The sequence below is a fragment of the Zootoca vivipara genome, chromosome 6 (assembly GCF_965207765.1).
Source record: "Zootoca vivipara chromosome 6, rZooViv2.hap1.1, whole genome shotgun sequence".
Lineage (NCBI taxonomy): Eukaryota > Metazoa > Chordata > Lepidosauria > Squamata > Lacertidae > Zootoca > Zootoca vivipara.
In genome coordinates, this window is record NC_142589.1 from 21,993,698 (window position 1) to 22,010,045 (window position 16,348).

At 44.3% G+C, this 16,348-nt stretch overlaps 1 protein-coding gene across 2 annotated transcripts in view; it reads right to left on the bottom strand.

Moving 5' to 3' along the window:
- Positions 1-413: 413 nt before the first annotated feature.
- CAMTA1 (calmodulin binding transcription activator 1) overlaps positions 414-16,348 on the bottom strand; it is a 671,800-nt gene continuing 655,865 nt past the window's right edge. For both annotated transcript variants that reach the window (XM_060276129.2, XM_088671772.1), the window contains one exon: positions 414-2,232. In XM_060276129.2, the coding sequence (XP_060132112.2) occupies positions 2,169-2,232 (64 nt within the window). In that variant the 3' untranslated portion in view covers positions 414-2,168. The remainder of the gene's footprint in view (positions 2,233-16,348) is intronic.

Consider the following 16,348-nt stretch of genomic DNA (forward strand, 5'->3'; position numbering starts at 1 on the left):
CTGGACGGGCAGGCTGGCGGCCCCCCACCGCCACCTCTGACCTGAGCTACACCCAGTCAAAAGCCAAAATAATCCATCTGACTTCAGGCGCAGCGGAGTGTAGTTCAAAATCAAGATTTGCCCACCCCCTCGCCCCTCGCCCCACTTCCCAGCGTCTACATTTCACATCAGCTTCCATATCGAAATGACTCTTCTAAAACAGATTTCTTTGGCTCCTGTCTATGTGGAAATAGCAATATACCATGACACCCCTACAAAACCTGCTTGCATCTTTTAAACTTTTACTCTTTTTTAAAATTTTGTGCAATTTTTAGTACATTGTCTGTCTTCCAGCAGGAAATATGGATATGTGAAACATATTTTTTTCTACTTTCATACTATTTCTTTTTCTTTTATTTTTATTTTTTTATTTTATGTTCATTCTAAGTGTTCTTTATTGGAGTGAGAGTGTATGGTGTTAAGCTAGATACAATTTTGTATTCTTATGATTATCTGCTTTGCAAAATAACTTAATTTTTCTTAAGCAATATTAGCATTCACTTTACTTGGCACCATTGGCAAAAAAAGGAGAAATTAAATAAAATATTAAAAAGGTAACCAAGAAGGTTAAAAGAAATTTAAATAAACTCCTGGTAGCCAAAATCAAATGTAAACATAACTCTTTTTTTAAAAGTAATGTTACTTTGCCGTTTTTTCCTAAGTCTAAATACATTTTAGCTCTTCTGCTTCTGCAGTTTAGTCATGCGTTAGCAAAATGTTCTTCTAAAGAACATTTAAAATAAAGTTTCTTATAGTGAAATAAAGTTTTTTTGTTTCATTTTACAGACCATAAGCCACTAATGCTTTGCTTTTTCATGTCTTCTTTTTGTCCTTGAATTCATGCACATCTGTTTTAGTATATACAATATGTACAAACATCCACACTCTTCTCGCTCATTCAGACAAAACTATACAAATACGCAAATTTCTCTTGCCAAGTTATTGACCCTTTGTGAATAAAATAGTTAGCAATTAATCAATATATTCCCTTTCAAATATTTATTTCTCATTTCCATTTCTACCTTCTCTCTATGTACAGAAACTGCCTAGGTTTTCTTCTTCTTCTTCTTTTGAGATGAAATAGCCAAAACAAGAGATTTACTGGCCGGAATGCAGCACCCGACTGCTCGCTCCCTTGGGTGGTAGAAATGTCCAGTCAGCTTATTTGCATGTGACTCTTCGGTCGAACAAGAGGTCTGCAGGTTACCAAAATGCTTTACAAATCATCATTGTTATTAAAGAAGTAAAAATCTTGCGTGAAGTAAGGCCAGAAAATAAAGTGCCAAATATGAGAAGTGCATATGGCAGCTGAGATACTTGAAGGCTCGAGAGAGAGAGAGAGAGAGAACAAGAGAGAAAGAGAGAGAGACAGAGAGAAAGAAAAAGGAAAACCACCGAACCAAAAGGATCTTTTTGCTTGAACTGCTCACCCATTCTCTCTCCCCCGCCCCGCACCCCACCCTCTTGCAAAATACCCGTTTGCCTTAAAAACACTGACAGCTTTCTGGGAAAAGTCCCACGGGATACATTTAAAACCAGCAGATCTAAAAAGTTGCAGAGAGAGATTCGATGAAGAACAAAAAGACACAGGTGTGCAAAGGAGGTGATGGAGGAGGGAAGATGGAGGCCCCGCGCAAGACGGAAGGAAGGTGAGCAGCGCCTTTCCACAGGAAATCCCAACGGTTCCGGGTCTTGGAGATGATTGACAGGTGCAGGAATAGCATTCTTGGGTTGTGGGGTTTTTGCTTTTTTTGGTATTATTATTTGTACAGTTCCACACATTGTTTGTTTTGTTTTAATACAGCCCTATATGAAAAGGATAATTAATTGCTTCTCTTTTTTTTCATATTTGAGAGGAACGAAGCAACTCATGAAAACGCCTTCCGGGTGTCACTTCCCCCCCCATGATCCAACCAAAGATTTGAGTTCCAAGATGTCTTGCTGAACAAATTAAAAGTTGTCCATGAAAGTGCAAATGTAATGACTAAACATTACCATTAAAATCCTGCAGCCGAAATTCTCGGCACTGCAGTCAGTTTCTTTTTTTTTTTTATAATTTTTTTTGTAGTTGTTGCATGTTTCTGCTAAAAACAGAAAATGAAAACAGTCTGAAAAGCAATGTCACATTGCTACGGGATGCTGCCGCCGCCGCCTCTTTCTTCAAGTTCCTTGGCCTTTTTCAATTCTTTCGCTCTGAAATGAGAGAAAAGGGAAAATGGGGAAAGGTATGACGTTTCTGCTTCCAAAACCCTTGGTGTGAAAAATGAAAAGGCATTCTGCATTTCTTTGTTGTTATTTTTTGGGAGAGGAAGTAACCACCTCATTTTTCTCCCATATTTCACTAATAATTTAAGAAAAGAAAGAAATTAACTGTATACAATAGTCCCAAAAGGCAAGTGTCATTTGAAGCAACTTCTAGGAAAAAGCTGGGGGGGGGGGGGAAAATAATAGCTTGAACTCTGAGAAGACAGAAGGCTGGTAGTTCCCATGTCTAGAATATATGCCAGTCACCTGTTCGGATGCTGCTATGCTTCTTCTGAAAGAACAGGTTTGCAGTTTGGGAGTGCTTATGAATCCACCTTTGTCCCTAGAAGCTCAGGAGGCCTCAGGAGCTAGGAATGCCTTTTACCAGCCTTGTTGGTATGTCAAATACAGGTGTTCTTGGACAGGGACAGTCTGGCTATGGTGATTTATGCACTGGAAACCTCAATACTTGATTACTGCAATGCATCTACATGAAGCTACCCTCAGGCCTTGTCCAGAGGCTGCAGCTGGTGCCAAACACTGTGGCTAGACTATCGTTGGGGATCTGACTGTCGCCAGCACGAACCTTTGGTGCTCAAGTTTGCACTGGCTGCCCATTCGCAACTGGGCCAGTTTCAAGGTTCTTGTATTAATTTACAAGGTGTTTTAAGAATTTGGCTGCAAGACACCTGAAGGATGACCTAATCCCTTATATCCTTGTTCGATCACTGAGGTCTTTGGGGGGCATCGCTGTTAGCAGTCCCATGTGGCTCAGATGCATGTAGCCGCACATTTAGCGTGGGCCCAATTTTATGGAACTCCTAATTGCAGTCAGACAGGTCCCCTGCCTACTGAACTTCTCGTACCGACTAAAAATATATATTTTTTTAATCCCAGCTGGTCTTTTAATTGAAGTTTGATTTTATAGTTTTAACTTTTTTATAGTTTTATACTTTTTGTACTGCATATTTATAAACTGCTTAGACTATTGTAGTTAAGTAGTATATAAATGAATTGTTTAAATAAGTAACATTTAAATGTACATTAAAAAAATAACAATCCAGAGGGGTTATGGTGCTTGATCCATAGCAGAATCCCAATAGGTAGCATGTATGAGCTGTGGTTAAACCACTGAGCCTAGGGCTTGCTGATCAGAAGGTCAGCTTTCCAATCGACATTACAGTCTCTCATTCCCGCCAAGGCCTCTGTCCCTCCGTTTTAGGCTGAGCAAAGATAGGAGAGAGAGATTGGGGTTATTGGGAGTAGGTAGGTGAGTGACCTAATGGTCAGGGACGCGGGTGGCGCTGTGGGTTAAACCACTGAGCCTAGGGCTTGCCGATCAGAAGGTCGGCGGTTTGAATCCCTGTGACGGGGTGAGCTCCCGTTGCTTGGTCCCAGCTCCTGCCAACCTAGCAGTTCAAAAGCTGGTTTGTGTACTTTTAACCCTTTGCCTTCTGCTGTGATCCCAATTAGGACCCCATACCTGCAGTTGGCATGCAGGAATAAAGCTCTTATCTAAGCAAACAGGTGTTTTCACCCAAATTCCCTGCTGCTCACCAAGCAAGGTTCCTGATCTGGATTGCCCCTTCAGACACATAGCATTGTGTGTAAAAAAAGACCAGCTACACGTAAAAGGTACAGCTACGCAGTGGCAGAAACATAGCAAGGGCTTCTTGTCTCTCCCTCAGCCCCACCTCTGGTCAACAGCTGGCCAAGATAAGTTCAACATAAAGACCAGCCTTTCTCTTGGACAACCTTCTGTTGCAATCAGCTGCTTATGTGGGAGCTCAAGGTATGCACAGGAACTCTCCATGAGACCAAGAATGATGCTCATTTCAAGGTGGGTTCAGACAACCTGCTCACAACCAGCTTGGCCATCTTTGCTGGACAGCGAGCATGCTGAAGAGATGAAAATATCATCTAGCAATGCACCCCCACTGGCTGAAGGAATGGGCAAGTTGTCCAGCGCCAACTGAAATTGTCAGACGAGTAACTCTTCCTTCTGACAGACTTATCCTGTCTTTTCTCTCTTTATGTGCCTCTGTTGGAGACAACACTGGTCTGCCAGGCTTCCCAACTGGCTCCTTGGCCAAGACAGAGGTTGGAATGACCTTTCCTTTTTTGCCCCATGAAGCTAGAAACCTTTCCCTCTCTTTTATAGTTCTTGTCACTGTCCACAAAGCCCTTTTGTCAAGCGTCTTCCCACCTCTCTCTTGACTTGCTACCTGGCTGGGTAGGCACACCATGTTCACAGTGAGTTGAGGTAATAGACATGTTAAATTCAGAAAGAGGAGATACATGTGTCAGGCCAGGCGTGCTTTTCCCATGCAAAGCCCACATTTTCCCATCGTGGACCCATTCACGGAGGTAGAAGACCCACCTGCTATGGGGTCTCATTGAGGACATGCATGATCAATCGAAGCTGGTAGCTCCTTTGCAGACATGCTGAGTCATGCAAAGTCTAGGCTAACAGAGCACTTCTGCTGGCGTGGAGGGGATGCAAGTCATGCTTTGGTGGCACCATCTGTCATCATCAGCATGCAGTGTCTGGACTGGTGGAGACCAGTTGCCATTGTCTGGAAAATGCATGCGGATTCTCGCCACATTCCACATTTGTGCGAGTACAGATGTCATCTAGAAATTTACACAATGCCTTTCTTGGGACCAAATCAGGTGGCCGACTTGCTTGAATGCTGAGATTTAAACACCAGACCAACTACTTAATGGATAGACAATTGTTGACTCTTGAGGTATTAAGAGCTTTGTGATGCTCCGTAGCTGAAATGGATGTAGACTTGAGAGCTGCAGTTTCTGATGTGACCACAAGATGTAACAATGGCCTTTAACGTGAGCCTCACCTCCATACACCTGATGCAGACTCAACTTGATGTAATGGATGTGTTGGTGATAAATGGGTGGCTCCTTGCTGTCTAGGCTTGCTGGCTGCGTGCAACCAGGTTGGGCTAGAGGTGGATCAGGCCCCTTTTCCTGTGTGGGTGCCAGGGCAGGGGAGTGATACTAACTTGCTTTGAGGAACTGTTTCAAACACAGGTAGGTTTAAAATAATTTTATGCTTTGTTGGAAACACTATATCCAGTTTTACAACTATGTGCAGAGTACTAAATCGATAATATATAGTGCTAATCGAACTGCAGGTTCAATACAACCATGACACCACCAGCCAAAATCACATCCTTACTCTCCTTCCTCCTCAATGCAAAGACACTTCTCCTCCCCATTTTGCAAAAGACTCAATATCGATTTATCTTATTCAGCAAATTGTATATACCACTTAGTCGAATCTCCTAACATTGCTCCCACTTTTGGTTTTGTTGCTATTTTCTCTTATTTTGCAAAAACATTAAGCTGAAAACATTTGAAGAGCACTTTGACTTTTCTGGCATATGTTCAGAAAAAGGCCTCCATTCCCAGCAGACCATGGCTATGTTCTTGAGCTATCCTACCGTTTCAGTGGAGATGGTGGTGAGGCTCAACAGGCCTAGCCAGCACTCCATGGAAGGGAATGCACATCCTCAAACTTATCCCCCAATCTTCTGCAGCAGTAGGAAGTAATTTTGGAGACCACTTAGGCCATTCTGAATAGGGGACACGGGCATGTTTCTCCTCCCAAATGTATAAGCATAAAAATATCCCTTCCATCCACTCCCCCCAATGTTTTATTGTGCAATCCTATTCACACTTACATCTGTGTACGCACCATGGAGAACACTGTGATTTACTGATGAAGAAGCATAGGAATCAACTACAAGATACATTAGCAAGAGAAATCTAGTTCAAATATACTGTAGTTGAAAACACCCTGATTAGTTGAAAAGTCTAAAGAAGTGGAGTGGGTTTTTGTACACTTAGTGGTCAAACCCTGAGGCATGAAGATTACACTACAACAGAGGCAGACATCTAGACACCATAGAGTTAAACAAGCCCCACATAGAGCAGAATACTGGGAGTGGGATCTTCCATCTCCTTTCCCCATTCTAATCTGATGAGGGTTGGGGGGTTGCCTCCAGTACCAGCCAGAACACCTTACTTGTGGGATAGAAGCTTCATTTACAATTTAGATGATATGGATGCAGCTGAGAACTTTAAACTAGAAACACTTTCACTGTGCATACTTTCAATAAAGGATGTTGTCACACCCCCACACCCCGCTGCCAAGTAGATGCCTCACTTCCCCTCCAAGCAGAGAATTTCCTTTGCTGCTTTCTTTGATGAATCACAACAAGGGGGTTGCATAACATATTGAAGAAGCAATGGCAGAAGCAGAAGCCCTGAAAAGCCACCTGCGGACAAAGCCCTCTGCCCATTTATCCACCTTCCCACCCCAACTTCAGATGGCGATATTGTGAGCAAAATGAGTTAGGTCTAGTTAGGCGGGGGAAATAACTTTGTAAGAGCAGAGAAATGGCTGAGTGAGTAAAAAGCACATTGCAAAGCTGTCTTGCATCACAGCGGACTCCAAAATGCCCAGCCAAAGAAATGCTGGATGAAGTGGACAGCAGAACTGGTTGGGGCAATGCAGAAGGTCAGAAACTGACCGGTGAAGGAAAAGGAGCAGAGGGTGGCAGTGGAGTGGGTGGAGCCCCAGGGTGGGACTTTAGAATCAGTTACCTGTTTCTCTTAGAGCAGTAATGGCTCGTGGGAAATTTGGGAAATGGGGGCTCCTCCCTTTTTCCAGATCTCTCATTTGGGTTGCAAAGCAAAAAGAGAGAGAAGGCCCAATAAGAGAGACACCCCAGAGCATGTGGCCTGCAACTTAACACACTGATTTGTACTTCGAAAGAATTCAGCTCCTGAAAGAGGCAAATGGAACAAGATTACTTTGGAAATGGTGGCTGTGGCTGCCTTGACGCAGACTGCATGTGATGCGTTATATCCCTGCTCTCTTGGACAAGTTTCAACAAATGGTGACGGGTGTCTTAAGTCACATGGACTTCTTGAGAACTGGGCGGCAGCAACCCTTTCTCCCTCCCTCCTTCCCCAGCCTAATTCCAAGCCAAACTTCCTCTTCCTATCCCTCTTCTTTGTGTAGTGAAAGGCATTTGTCTGCTGGCTGTTTCCCTCCCTCCCAGCCTTTCAGAGTTTCTCAAGAGTTCCTCCTACTGCTCCTATTACTGGCTTCTCTCTGTGCTCCCACCTGCCCTGCCTCCTTGGGTGGCTTTCTTGCACTTAACCCCAGGTTGGCTTTCCAACAACAAATCCACCATTCTCTTTAACTTCACTCTTGGCCTTTGAAAGTCTCTCCCTGGTGTTGTTTCCACCTCGCTGAAGGATCTCAGGCCCTGATGCTGCAGGGAGATGCTGGATTTGCCCAAGGCATGAGAATTCCAGGTTAAACAAGAAAGAAAGAAAGACACCGTCTAACTGTGCACCCTCAAGGTGGCACAAGAACTGGGAAGCTGATGAGACTTCAGAAGAAACCAAAAATCCAGTGTCACATATAAATGGCTAGTGGTTAATTCAGATTTCAAACATAGTAAGAGACATACTTACCAAAACACACTATTGACAGTACTCAATCACCCTTATTGAACACTGTATAGCAATGAATATACTACAACCTGTTTAAATACAGATGCTGCTATCAGTGGGACCACTCCCAGATCTGGAAAATTTATCTTTGCACCTGAGGAAGCTGCACAGCATAGGTAGCCAATCAGAAAATGTTGGACTCCAATTCCCACCAGCCCTAGCCAGCATGGCCAAAATCAATGGAGAACTGTGAAAAGAGCAGCTCTGAAAGGTTTGCCTGTGGGAACCCTTCAGACATGTGTCCTTTGTGGAGCTGTTAAGTTGTACACTTTGGCTAGAGAGGTATTTTTTTATTCAACAATATTCAAGAGAGGGCTGCACATATAAGGAAACTTACTCACTGAACTTAGAGAGTATATCTATCTTTTTGCCAATTGCCCATTTTTCTTCTTTAACATGAAAAGGCAGCAAGAACTAAGCCTGCTTTGATATGCAAAAGTGCAAGGAACCCCTTACACAGCTATGACAGAGGTACCCTGAGCAGCCCCCAAGGGCTTGTGTGGCCAAGACAGTGTTGCCTTGCCAGCAGGGAACCCCACACCTTTCCAAAACAATTAGAAATTCCTCACACAGCTGAGCTATATGCTTCCCTCCTCCACTGCTTCCAGGGAATGCCCTGTGTGTAAGTGCAGGGGCCAGGACCCCACTCCTGTGCAAAGCTCACAGGACAGTGCCAGAGCATCGTTGCACTAGGTATGGAGGGTCACCGCTGGCAGAGGACACATGAAACCCCATTGTAGGAGCTCTGGAAACAGCCATGCTGAACTACAGATCTGGTCCCAGCTAAGGCTTCTCCACTCCAGGTCAGAGCTGTGGACAGCCATTCCTGCATCCAGACCAGTGGTGCATATTCTCAAGCCCAAAGATGCCTCGGAGGTCAGTCACTGGAGCTGAGAGCTGGAGCAGGCAGACCATAGTGCTCTGCTGAGCAGGCAGAGGAAGAAAGCCCAGAGTCCCAGGACTTCTGTTACGTCTGTCCAATCCAGAGGCTTCATCTAGCCAGCCGATCACACTGACTCTGAGGCTTATGCATGGACACACATATACAGTACACACTCATGGATGGGTTATTAGGTTAGGCCCAGGTTTCAAACCTCAAAATCTTCCTATGCATTGTGACTCCTTGTCATGGCAAAAGCAGCTGCTGCAGCATTTGCCCACTCCTGAACCAGGACAGAGACCTGGACAAGAGAAGCCAGATGAGGCCTGCCTCAGAGCTTCTAACTAAAAGAGGCCAGCAGTGTGTGCTTTCTGTGAGGTGCAAGGGGGCTGTACAAATTCTCATAGCAACTGGGAAGGAGCAGCCGCAGCATTCAGAGATGTGAGCATGTTCCGCGCATGCACAGCAACGGCAGTCGCAGCCGCAGCAGGTGTGGCCTTGTATAGGAGGGCAGAGCAGCAGCAGCTCCCTCTTGTTTGCTCTTGTGTGGAAATCAAAGCAGCAGAGATGGTCAAGGCTGCCTGAAGCAGAAGCCCTGGGGGTTGCAATGTGAGGAGGTGGTGGAGGCACAGGAGTGGGTCTGGGCTGATATGAACCATGCTAAAAACAGGTGCCCAAAGCCACCTTAACATGCAACCATCCAATTCTCCCTGAAGGGATGGACCACGGCACAGGTGGCTCCTATTCCTCACTTCCACACACCTTTGCCCCTGGCTCAGAATACCCAGGCAGAGTAGAACCATTTGGAACAACAGACATGACTAAGTTAGGACCATTAATTTTCATTATTATATTTATTTATATCCCACCTTTCTCCCTGACAGGGACTCAAAGCAGCTTACAGAGAACTGGAAACAACTTAAAATATGTATTTTAAAAAAAGCAATGGGCCTATGCTGAGTAAAACTTATTTGATGGGTGGGGTATAAATAAAATCAGCACCACCACCCAACATTCTAGCGTAGTGTTTTTATCTCCATTTTGATCTGTATACTCACTCCCTATTTTATATATTCATTTTGCATAAAACTGCTGAATTCGATTACTGGGCTTTTCTGAATCCTGGATACCTTCAAGGGCGGGTGATCCATCCCCCGACATTGGACTATACAACTGTTGTTAAGGCACCTGGGAAAGCAGGAGGGGTGACAGTCTGAAGTTGTCAAGTAGGAGACGGGGGAGTTCATCTAGCTGTTTTCCTACTCCTGAAATCAACAGAGAGCAGTGGGAATCCTATACCCTGCCCCAAGTGACATACATGGTTTTCTTTTTTCAAATCCCAGCTCAGCAGCGCACAACTGTTCTAAAGGTATTGTATAAAAGGAAAGGCTCCCTCACCTTTACCAAATGTGCCAATAGATTTTGCAATGGGAGAGTCAAATGGCATCAAAATGGGTCCCACTGTCCAAAACCGGTGTCCACACAGCATTGAGCAGACCCTGCCATGCACACACACTTGTTACAAAGTGTGTTCACATAGGCGTGAGGCCATTCTCCAGCCCCCTTCAAAAACAATTCTTCTGCATCAGTCTAGCCTTGCATTTGTGAATGGGAGGCTTCCTTGCCCACAGTACTGAGGCAGTGGACAGACTCCCATGAAGCCATACACACACAATGGTGTCAGCCACAACCCAGATCTTTCCTGTAGTTTCTTGAGAAATACTGTATTTGGATGTATTGTTACCCAAACCAGCTTCAATCTGGAATCATAAGCTTTTTGAAGCCATCCCTGCCCAGGTGGGCAACTTGGAAGCACATCCCAGCTGTATTGATACATACAAGAAAGTACACAGCTGAAATGCAGCTGGGGGAACTGGGGTCAACCTTGCTGCATTTTAGGCCAGCAATGTGTTCACAGCCTGAAGTTCAGCTGGAAGAACTTGCTCTAGCACATTGCTCTTCCCACTGTTTCTGTATATGCACATCGACCCTATAAGCATGCATGGACCTTCTGTCAGTTTAACTATCACAAGTTCCTCAGCAAGGGATTCTGGGTATTGTTCTGATGGTGGCGTTGAGAAATTATCTTGCTGGGGAACTTTAGGATTCCAACACAGAACGACCTGCCAAATAGTTCCCTGAGCAGAGGGAACGGCTATTAATCCAATTAAAAAACTACCATGTAGCTAATAAGCTCCTGCTAGACAGCCACAGAAAGAAATGTGATAAGCTCAACACCTGCAACAACATAGGAATACATATTCAATTTTTGGGAAGATGTGGTCACCACTTGAGATGTAAGACTTTCACAACTGTTGTGGGGTGTGGGTTTTTTTTTGGGGGGGGGTTGAGGAGAGGGCTCTTTCTGGACAAACATCAGTGGGTTTGTTCACACCAGTTTGTGTGTTTGCAGCCGTTTGCTTTCCCATTTAATTTGCATTATCCACACGATGTTACCCTCAAACACCAATCTTGATGCTTTGCCCCTATATATTCGAGTTTTCCCGATACAGGGGGAATGTGACGTTGGGGAAAATTGGGCTCCAAACTACTGCACTTGGAATGGCAAACTATTTATTTAGGGATGGGCAGATCTATTATCACTTTCTGCTACTCACCTTTCCATGCTCAGTACTATCTCAATACCTTCATTTCTTTTCCAGTCATGTTCTTAATTATTTCCACTGCACTCCCGAAGGGTGTACAGCCTTGTGGTTTTTTCCCTTTTGATCTCTCAAATTTGCATAAAACCAGAAAACTGTACAAGCAAACCACACACACACACAAAATCTGCACCAAATACTGCACAGTATTAATGTCAAAGTATGTGCTGAAAAACATACAATTGCTTTTTCTTTTCTTTTCTGGCACACTCCCGAATGGAGGAGTGTAGCCTTCGATATTTTCTTTTGATCCTTCAGATTTGCATAAAGTCAGAAAACTACAAAAGTGTGTGCTAAGAATTAAAAATGGTCTGCCCAGTTATCTGTGCACATGCCCTGTCAGTATTTATGTGACAAAACTGAATCAGCAAATTAGAAGGCAGGGAAAAACACAAAAAGGAATGCCTACTGACATGAACAGGAAAGATAAAAGTTCTTCCTCATAGGCACATTCATGTATACGCAGCCGTGGACTCATTCAAATGTGGGGCGGGGGAAAAGTGCATTAACAGCTCAATTGTGGACAAACCCCATGATTAAGCCACTAAAGGACTCAGTAGAGAATGGAAAGAAAGCTATACAAAAAAATCTTAAGGATGATTTTCTTCATCACTGCTGTGAATTCTAGGTGGAATGTTGCCATTGAATCTTGCTGGCTACTCTGATATGGCCCACATTTTAAAATAATGATATAACTAAAAGAATGTATGAAATAAAATCTCATATCTGAGGCAGTCCCAAGAACAAGATGCCCAACAAACTGGAAGATTGGCTGGGTGGAGAACAGACCCCCCCCACAATAAATGAGGAACAAGAACGGTATATCCTGTAACTGTGCAGAAAACAGATAAGATGAGGTGCTTGGTCCTCCAGGTCTTCCCCAGCACTGCTGCTGCTGCTGGAGATGGACATTTTGCATGCAAAGCATGTGCTCTCCTGCTCCAGACATATGAAACTACCTGATTGTAAGACAGGCAGTGGATATTCCTTGCTGCTCAGTGCTGCCTGCTCTGATTGGCAGCAAGGGCTCTGCTGAGTCTCTTTCCCAGTCCTGCAATCCAGCAGCTCACATCCAGCCCTCCTCTCTTTAGCCCCTACATTTCCACTGACTTTCAGAAGTCATTCATGGAGCAAGACGTCGGCTTTGTAAGGACATGGAAGGAAAAAGAGAGCTTGCATGATGCCAATGCAGTTGTGTGTGTTGCTCTGAGGTCAGACCTGGGCTGCCTGATCCAGGCTGGGGGCTTCTTCCAGATCTTGAACTATAGTAGACAGCAGCTACGGTTAGGCTATCAGTATTCATCAAATCCATAGACTTCATACTACCTGCCACCAGCACCCCAGTTCCTGATTCTTGGCCTGAAGTGCTGAGAGCCAGCGCTTCCTAGGCTAGAGCAGGAAGCTCTCACTCCTTTCTTCTCTTCCAGGCAGAAGAGGAGAAAGTCTGTTGAACAAAGCACTGGGGTCTTGTGCTGGATGGAGCATCACTTTCAGGCTATGGGCAATTTTGTATAGACTGAAGCAGATACTGTCCACAGAGAATGTAGCTAGGTAGGCTCAGTACAGCTGCTACTGGGGGTGGGGGGCAATGGGACAGAGATTTCTGCCCCATTCCCTCTCATTGATCAGCATGCCCCATGATGGATGGACAGGAGTACTCCCTCCCCACCCCTGCTCTGTTCATGCATCTGTAACAGCTACTGCAGGTAGTACGAAGCAGCGGTGTTAGCAACCGCAACAGTTAGTTCTGGCATGGTCAGTTTCCCCGATTCAGAGAGAATTCAATGGATGTGAAACTTCATGGTCATCATCTCAGCTGCAGCCCCATGCAAGCAAGCAGAAAGCAAAGAGAGAGAGAGACATATATATGTGTGTGTATATATGTATATATATATAGTTAGATATATATAGATATATCATTTTAAATGGAAGAGAAACAGTCCAGCAGGCAGCTAAACTCACCCTTTTGTACCGCCTATGGTCCACCAGAGGGCTTCAGATGCGCAAAACGATAGCAAAGAGCTATTAGCATATAGATGGCAACAGGTAGACACCTTTTATTCAACAGCTTCAGATCAAGGAGGATAGGCAAGCTCCCTGCTCTGGGGAAGGGAGAGGAGAGGGTGGCCATGGTGGGGGTGTCAGATCTCAGGGGCCAGCTTGCAACAACCTACGTGCTGGGAGGGTGGGGCCGGTTGAGTAGCACCATACAATATTGAGCAAAACCCAAAGGCAGTTCTATTTTATTAGAGCTGGGTGGGAAGCAGCATTGAGGTTCCAAGACCCTCCTTCTCTGACTCAGAAGACTAGAACAAGTTTTCTTTGAAAGACTATGTGATAATCAGAAAGAATGTGTTCCTTAACTGTAACCCCAGGGATATGGTGGGCTACGAACGCAGCAAGAAGTATCTAAGCCATTGTCAAAACCTTGCAGCCTTCTTGGCTCACTGACCCAAACTTCACTTTCTTACCAAGGTTCAAATTAAGTACCTGTAATGAAAATCCATTAATCAGAATCAAAATTCTGATTAACATCAGATCCAGCAGAAGGGTGCTGGCCACTTTTCCAAAGGGCCCCCTTCCCTTTGCTTCTTGATCCCAATATGCTGTTGCCACCTGAGATGTTTTCTGCTGGAAAAAGCTAGTCATGCCTTATTACTTGTTTCAAAGCCAAACTAGTCATTTGCTGTGCATAGGATGTCAAGAAACACCAGCAGATGGGGCTACAGGTATGACATCTAGACTGCCAATTGGTAACCTGCTAGCCCCTGGTGTACACCCTTAAAAAGTGCTGTCAAGTTCAAAGCATATTCAGGGCTTTTCCAAACTTCCTCTTGTTCCGCTGCTTTCCTCTGGGGAAAACCGCTCTTTAGCACTCATTGGGAGTGCAATTTGGGTTTTCTCTGGATTGACGTTTGCTCTGACTTAGAGGTTTTCTGTAGGAAAGGAGTGAGACAAGTGGAAGTGTTGATGAGCCCTTGGAGGCAGGCTATCACAAGCTAAAGAGGCTACCACTTTGCTTTGTCATATCGCCATTTGTCCCTTCCATAAGAGGGTTTTTTGGGGTGGGGTGGGGTGGGGTAAGGTTTGCATCTTTCCCTCACATATGGTGGGAAGAATGGTACAAAATACACAAACAAACACAGAGGCCATTATGGGAGCAACTCCTATAAACCAGAATGTTGCCAACTAATATATGGGCAGTGGTTATTTTGAAGGTAGTATATACTTGGAGCTCCAAAATCTTTTAACAGAGTCTGTCAAACAAAGGTTCTTTGAGTAAATGGATCAGAGATGGCAATACAAGTGAATTAGTATCCAGTTAAAAAACAAAAGACACCAGATGAGAAGGGTCTGCTGGATCAGGCCAGTGGCCCATCTAGTCCAGCATCGTATTCTCACAGTGGCCAACTGGATGGTTATGGGAAGCCTACAAGCAGGACTTAAAAGCAGTCTCCCCTCTTGCAGTTTTCCAGCGACTTGTATTCAGAAGTATTACTGTCTCCAATTGGGGAGGCGGAGTATAACCACACTGGCTATTAGCCACTGATAGCCTTGTCACTGGTAGCCTTATCTTGAATTTGTCCTCTTTTTAAGCCATCCAAATTTGTGGCCCTCAATGCCTCCCATGGGAACAAATTCCATAGTTTAATTATACACTGTCTGAAGGAGCACTTTTGTTTGTCTGTCCTGGATCCTCTAACATCCAACATCCAACTTGATTGGATGTCCACGAATTCTAGTGTTACAAGAGATGGTTATTACATCAAGATAATATTGGGGTCTTTTGTTAGGACTAATCAGAATGGACCAAACAAACCTTAGAATTCTCCAGAACTCTCTGAACTATTCAGGGTAGACCCACTGAAGTTCATGGGCATGACTAACTAAGGTTCATTAACTTACACGGGCTTACTCTAAAAAGAGCTTAGTTGGAATATCCCAAAGGTTGTACTGTTTGGGGGCTTCTTAGTTTAGATAACAGAAGAGTAAGAAGTAAGTAGGGATGAGATGGGGTGAAATTAGGCAGAGGGTTTTCCTTCCTTCTCCTCTCACAACAGTATAATTTGGGGTCGCTCTGAACTTGGTGGGCAGTAGATTCAGGACAGACAAAAGAAATTACTTTTGACACAGCATGTAGTTAGCTTGTGGAATCTGATTCTACCAAATATGGCTTCTGTGCGTTTAAGAAGGGATCAGGCAAATTCATGGAGGATGAAGAGGCCTGCATTACTGATTTCAATACTGTAATGGGTTGTATCTAATGCTAGTCCAACTCGGAGTACACTCATTGAAATTAAGGCAACAAATTGAGCCATGGCTATTAATTTCAATGGGTCTATTATGAGTAGGGCACAACTCAATAGTTTTAAAACTCATTTCCTCGGTTGTATTTCCTGAAAAATGTGCACACTCATTAGTTGCTATAACCATTAAAGCATCTTGGTCTGTGACTGAAAAGTGCTTTTATGTACCACAAAGCCTGTTGCTCTCTCTGTGCGCGTGTAAAAAAACAAAAACATAGAATATGACTTACTTGAAGACTAAGGAGGCCCCATTTCAGCTAGAAGGAGCTGGTAACAATATGATTCTACAGATTCAGCCCCATTGAGTTCAATGGAGCTTCTTTATAAGTAAGTGGGTATAGGATTGCAGACTCATTGCCTTGAGCAGCTTTGAACTGTTGCTGGGAGCCATGAAGGCATCATACAGAGGCTTGTCAACCTAAGACAGCTTCTGCACTTAAGTGACTTCCCACCACCCCAGCCAAAGTGCAGGTGAAGTGCACAATTCCAGCCTAGCAGCAATTCTACTTGAAGCTTGGCTCCCCATTCAAACCCCACAATCTTTGTTGGTTGCACTCATTTGCACTCTGCAGTTTCCAGCATCACCCAACTAGTCCTAAATCTGAAATGGCATACTTCATCCTGGGTCATATGCAGAAAAGCTCTTAGTTCCCCTTTTGTTCCTT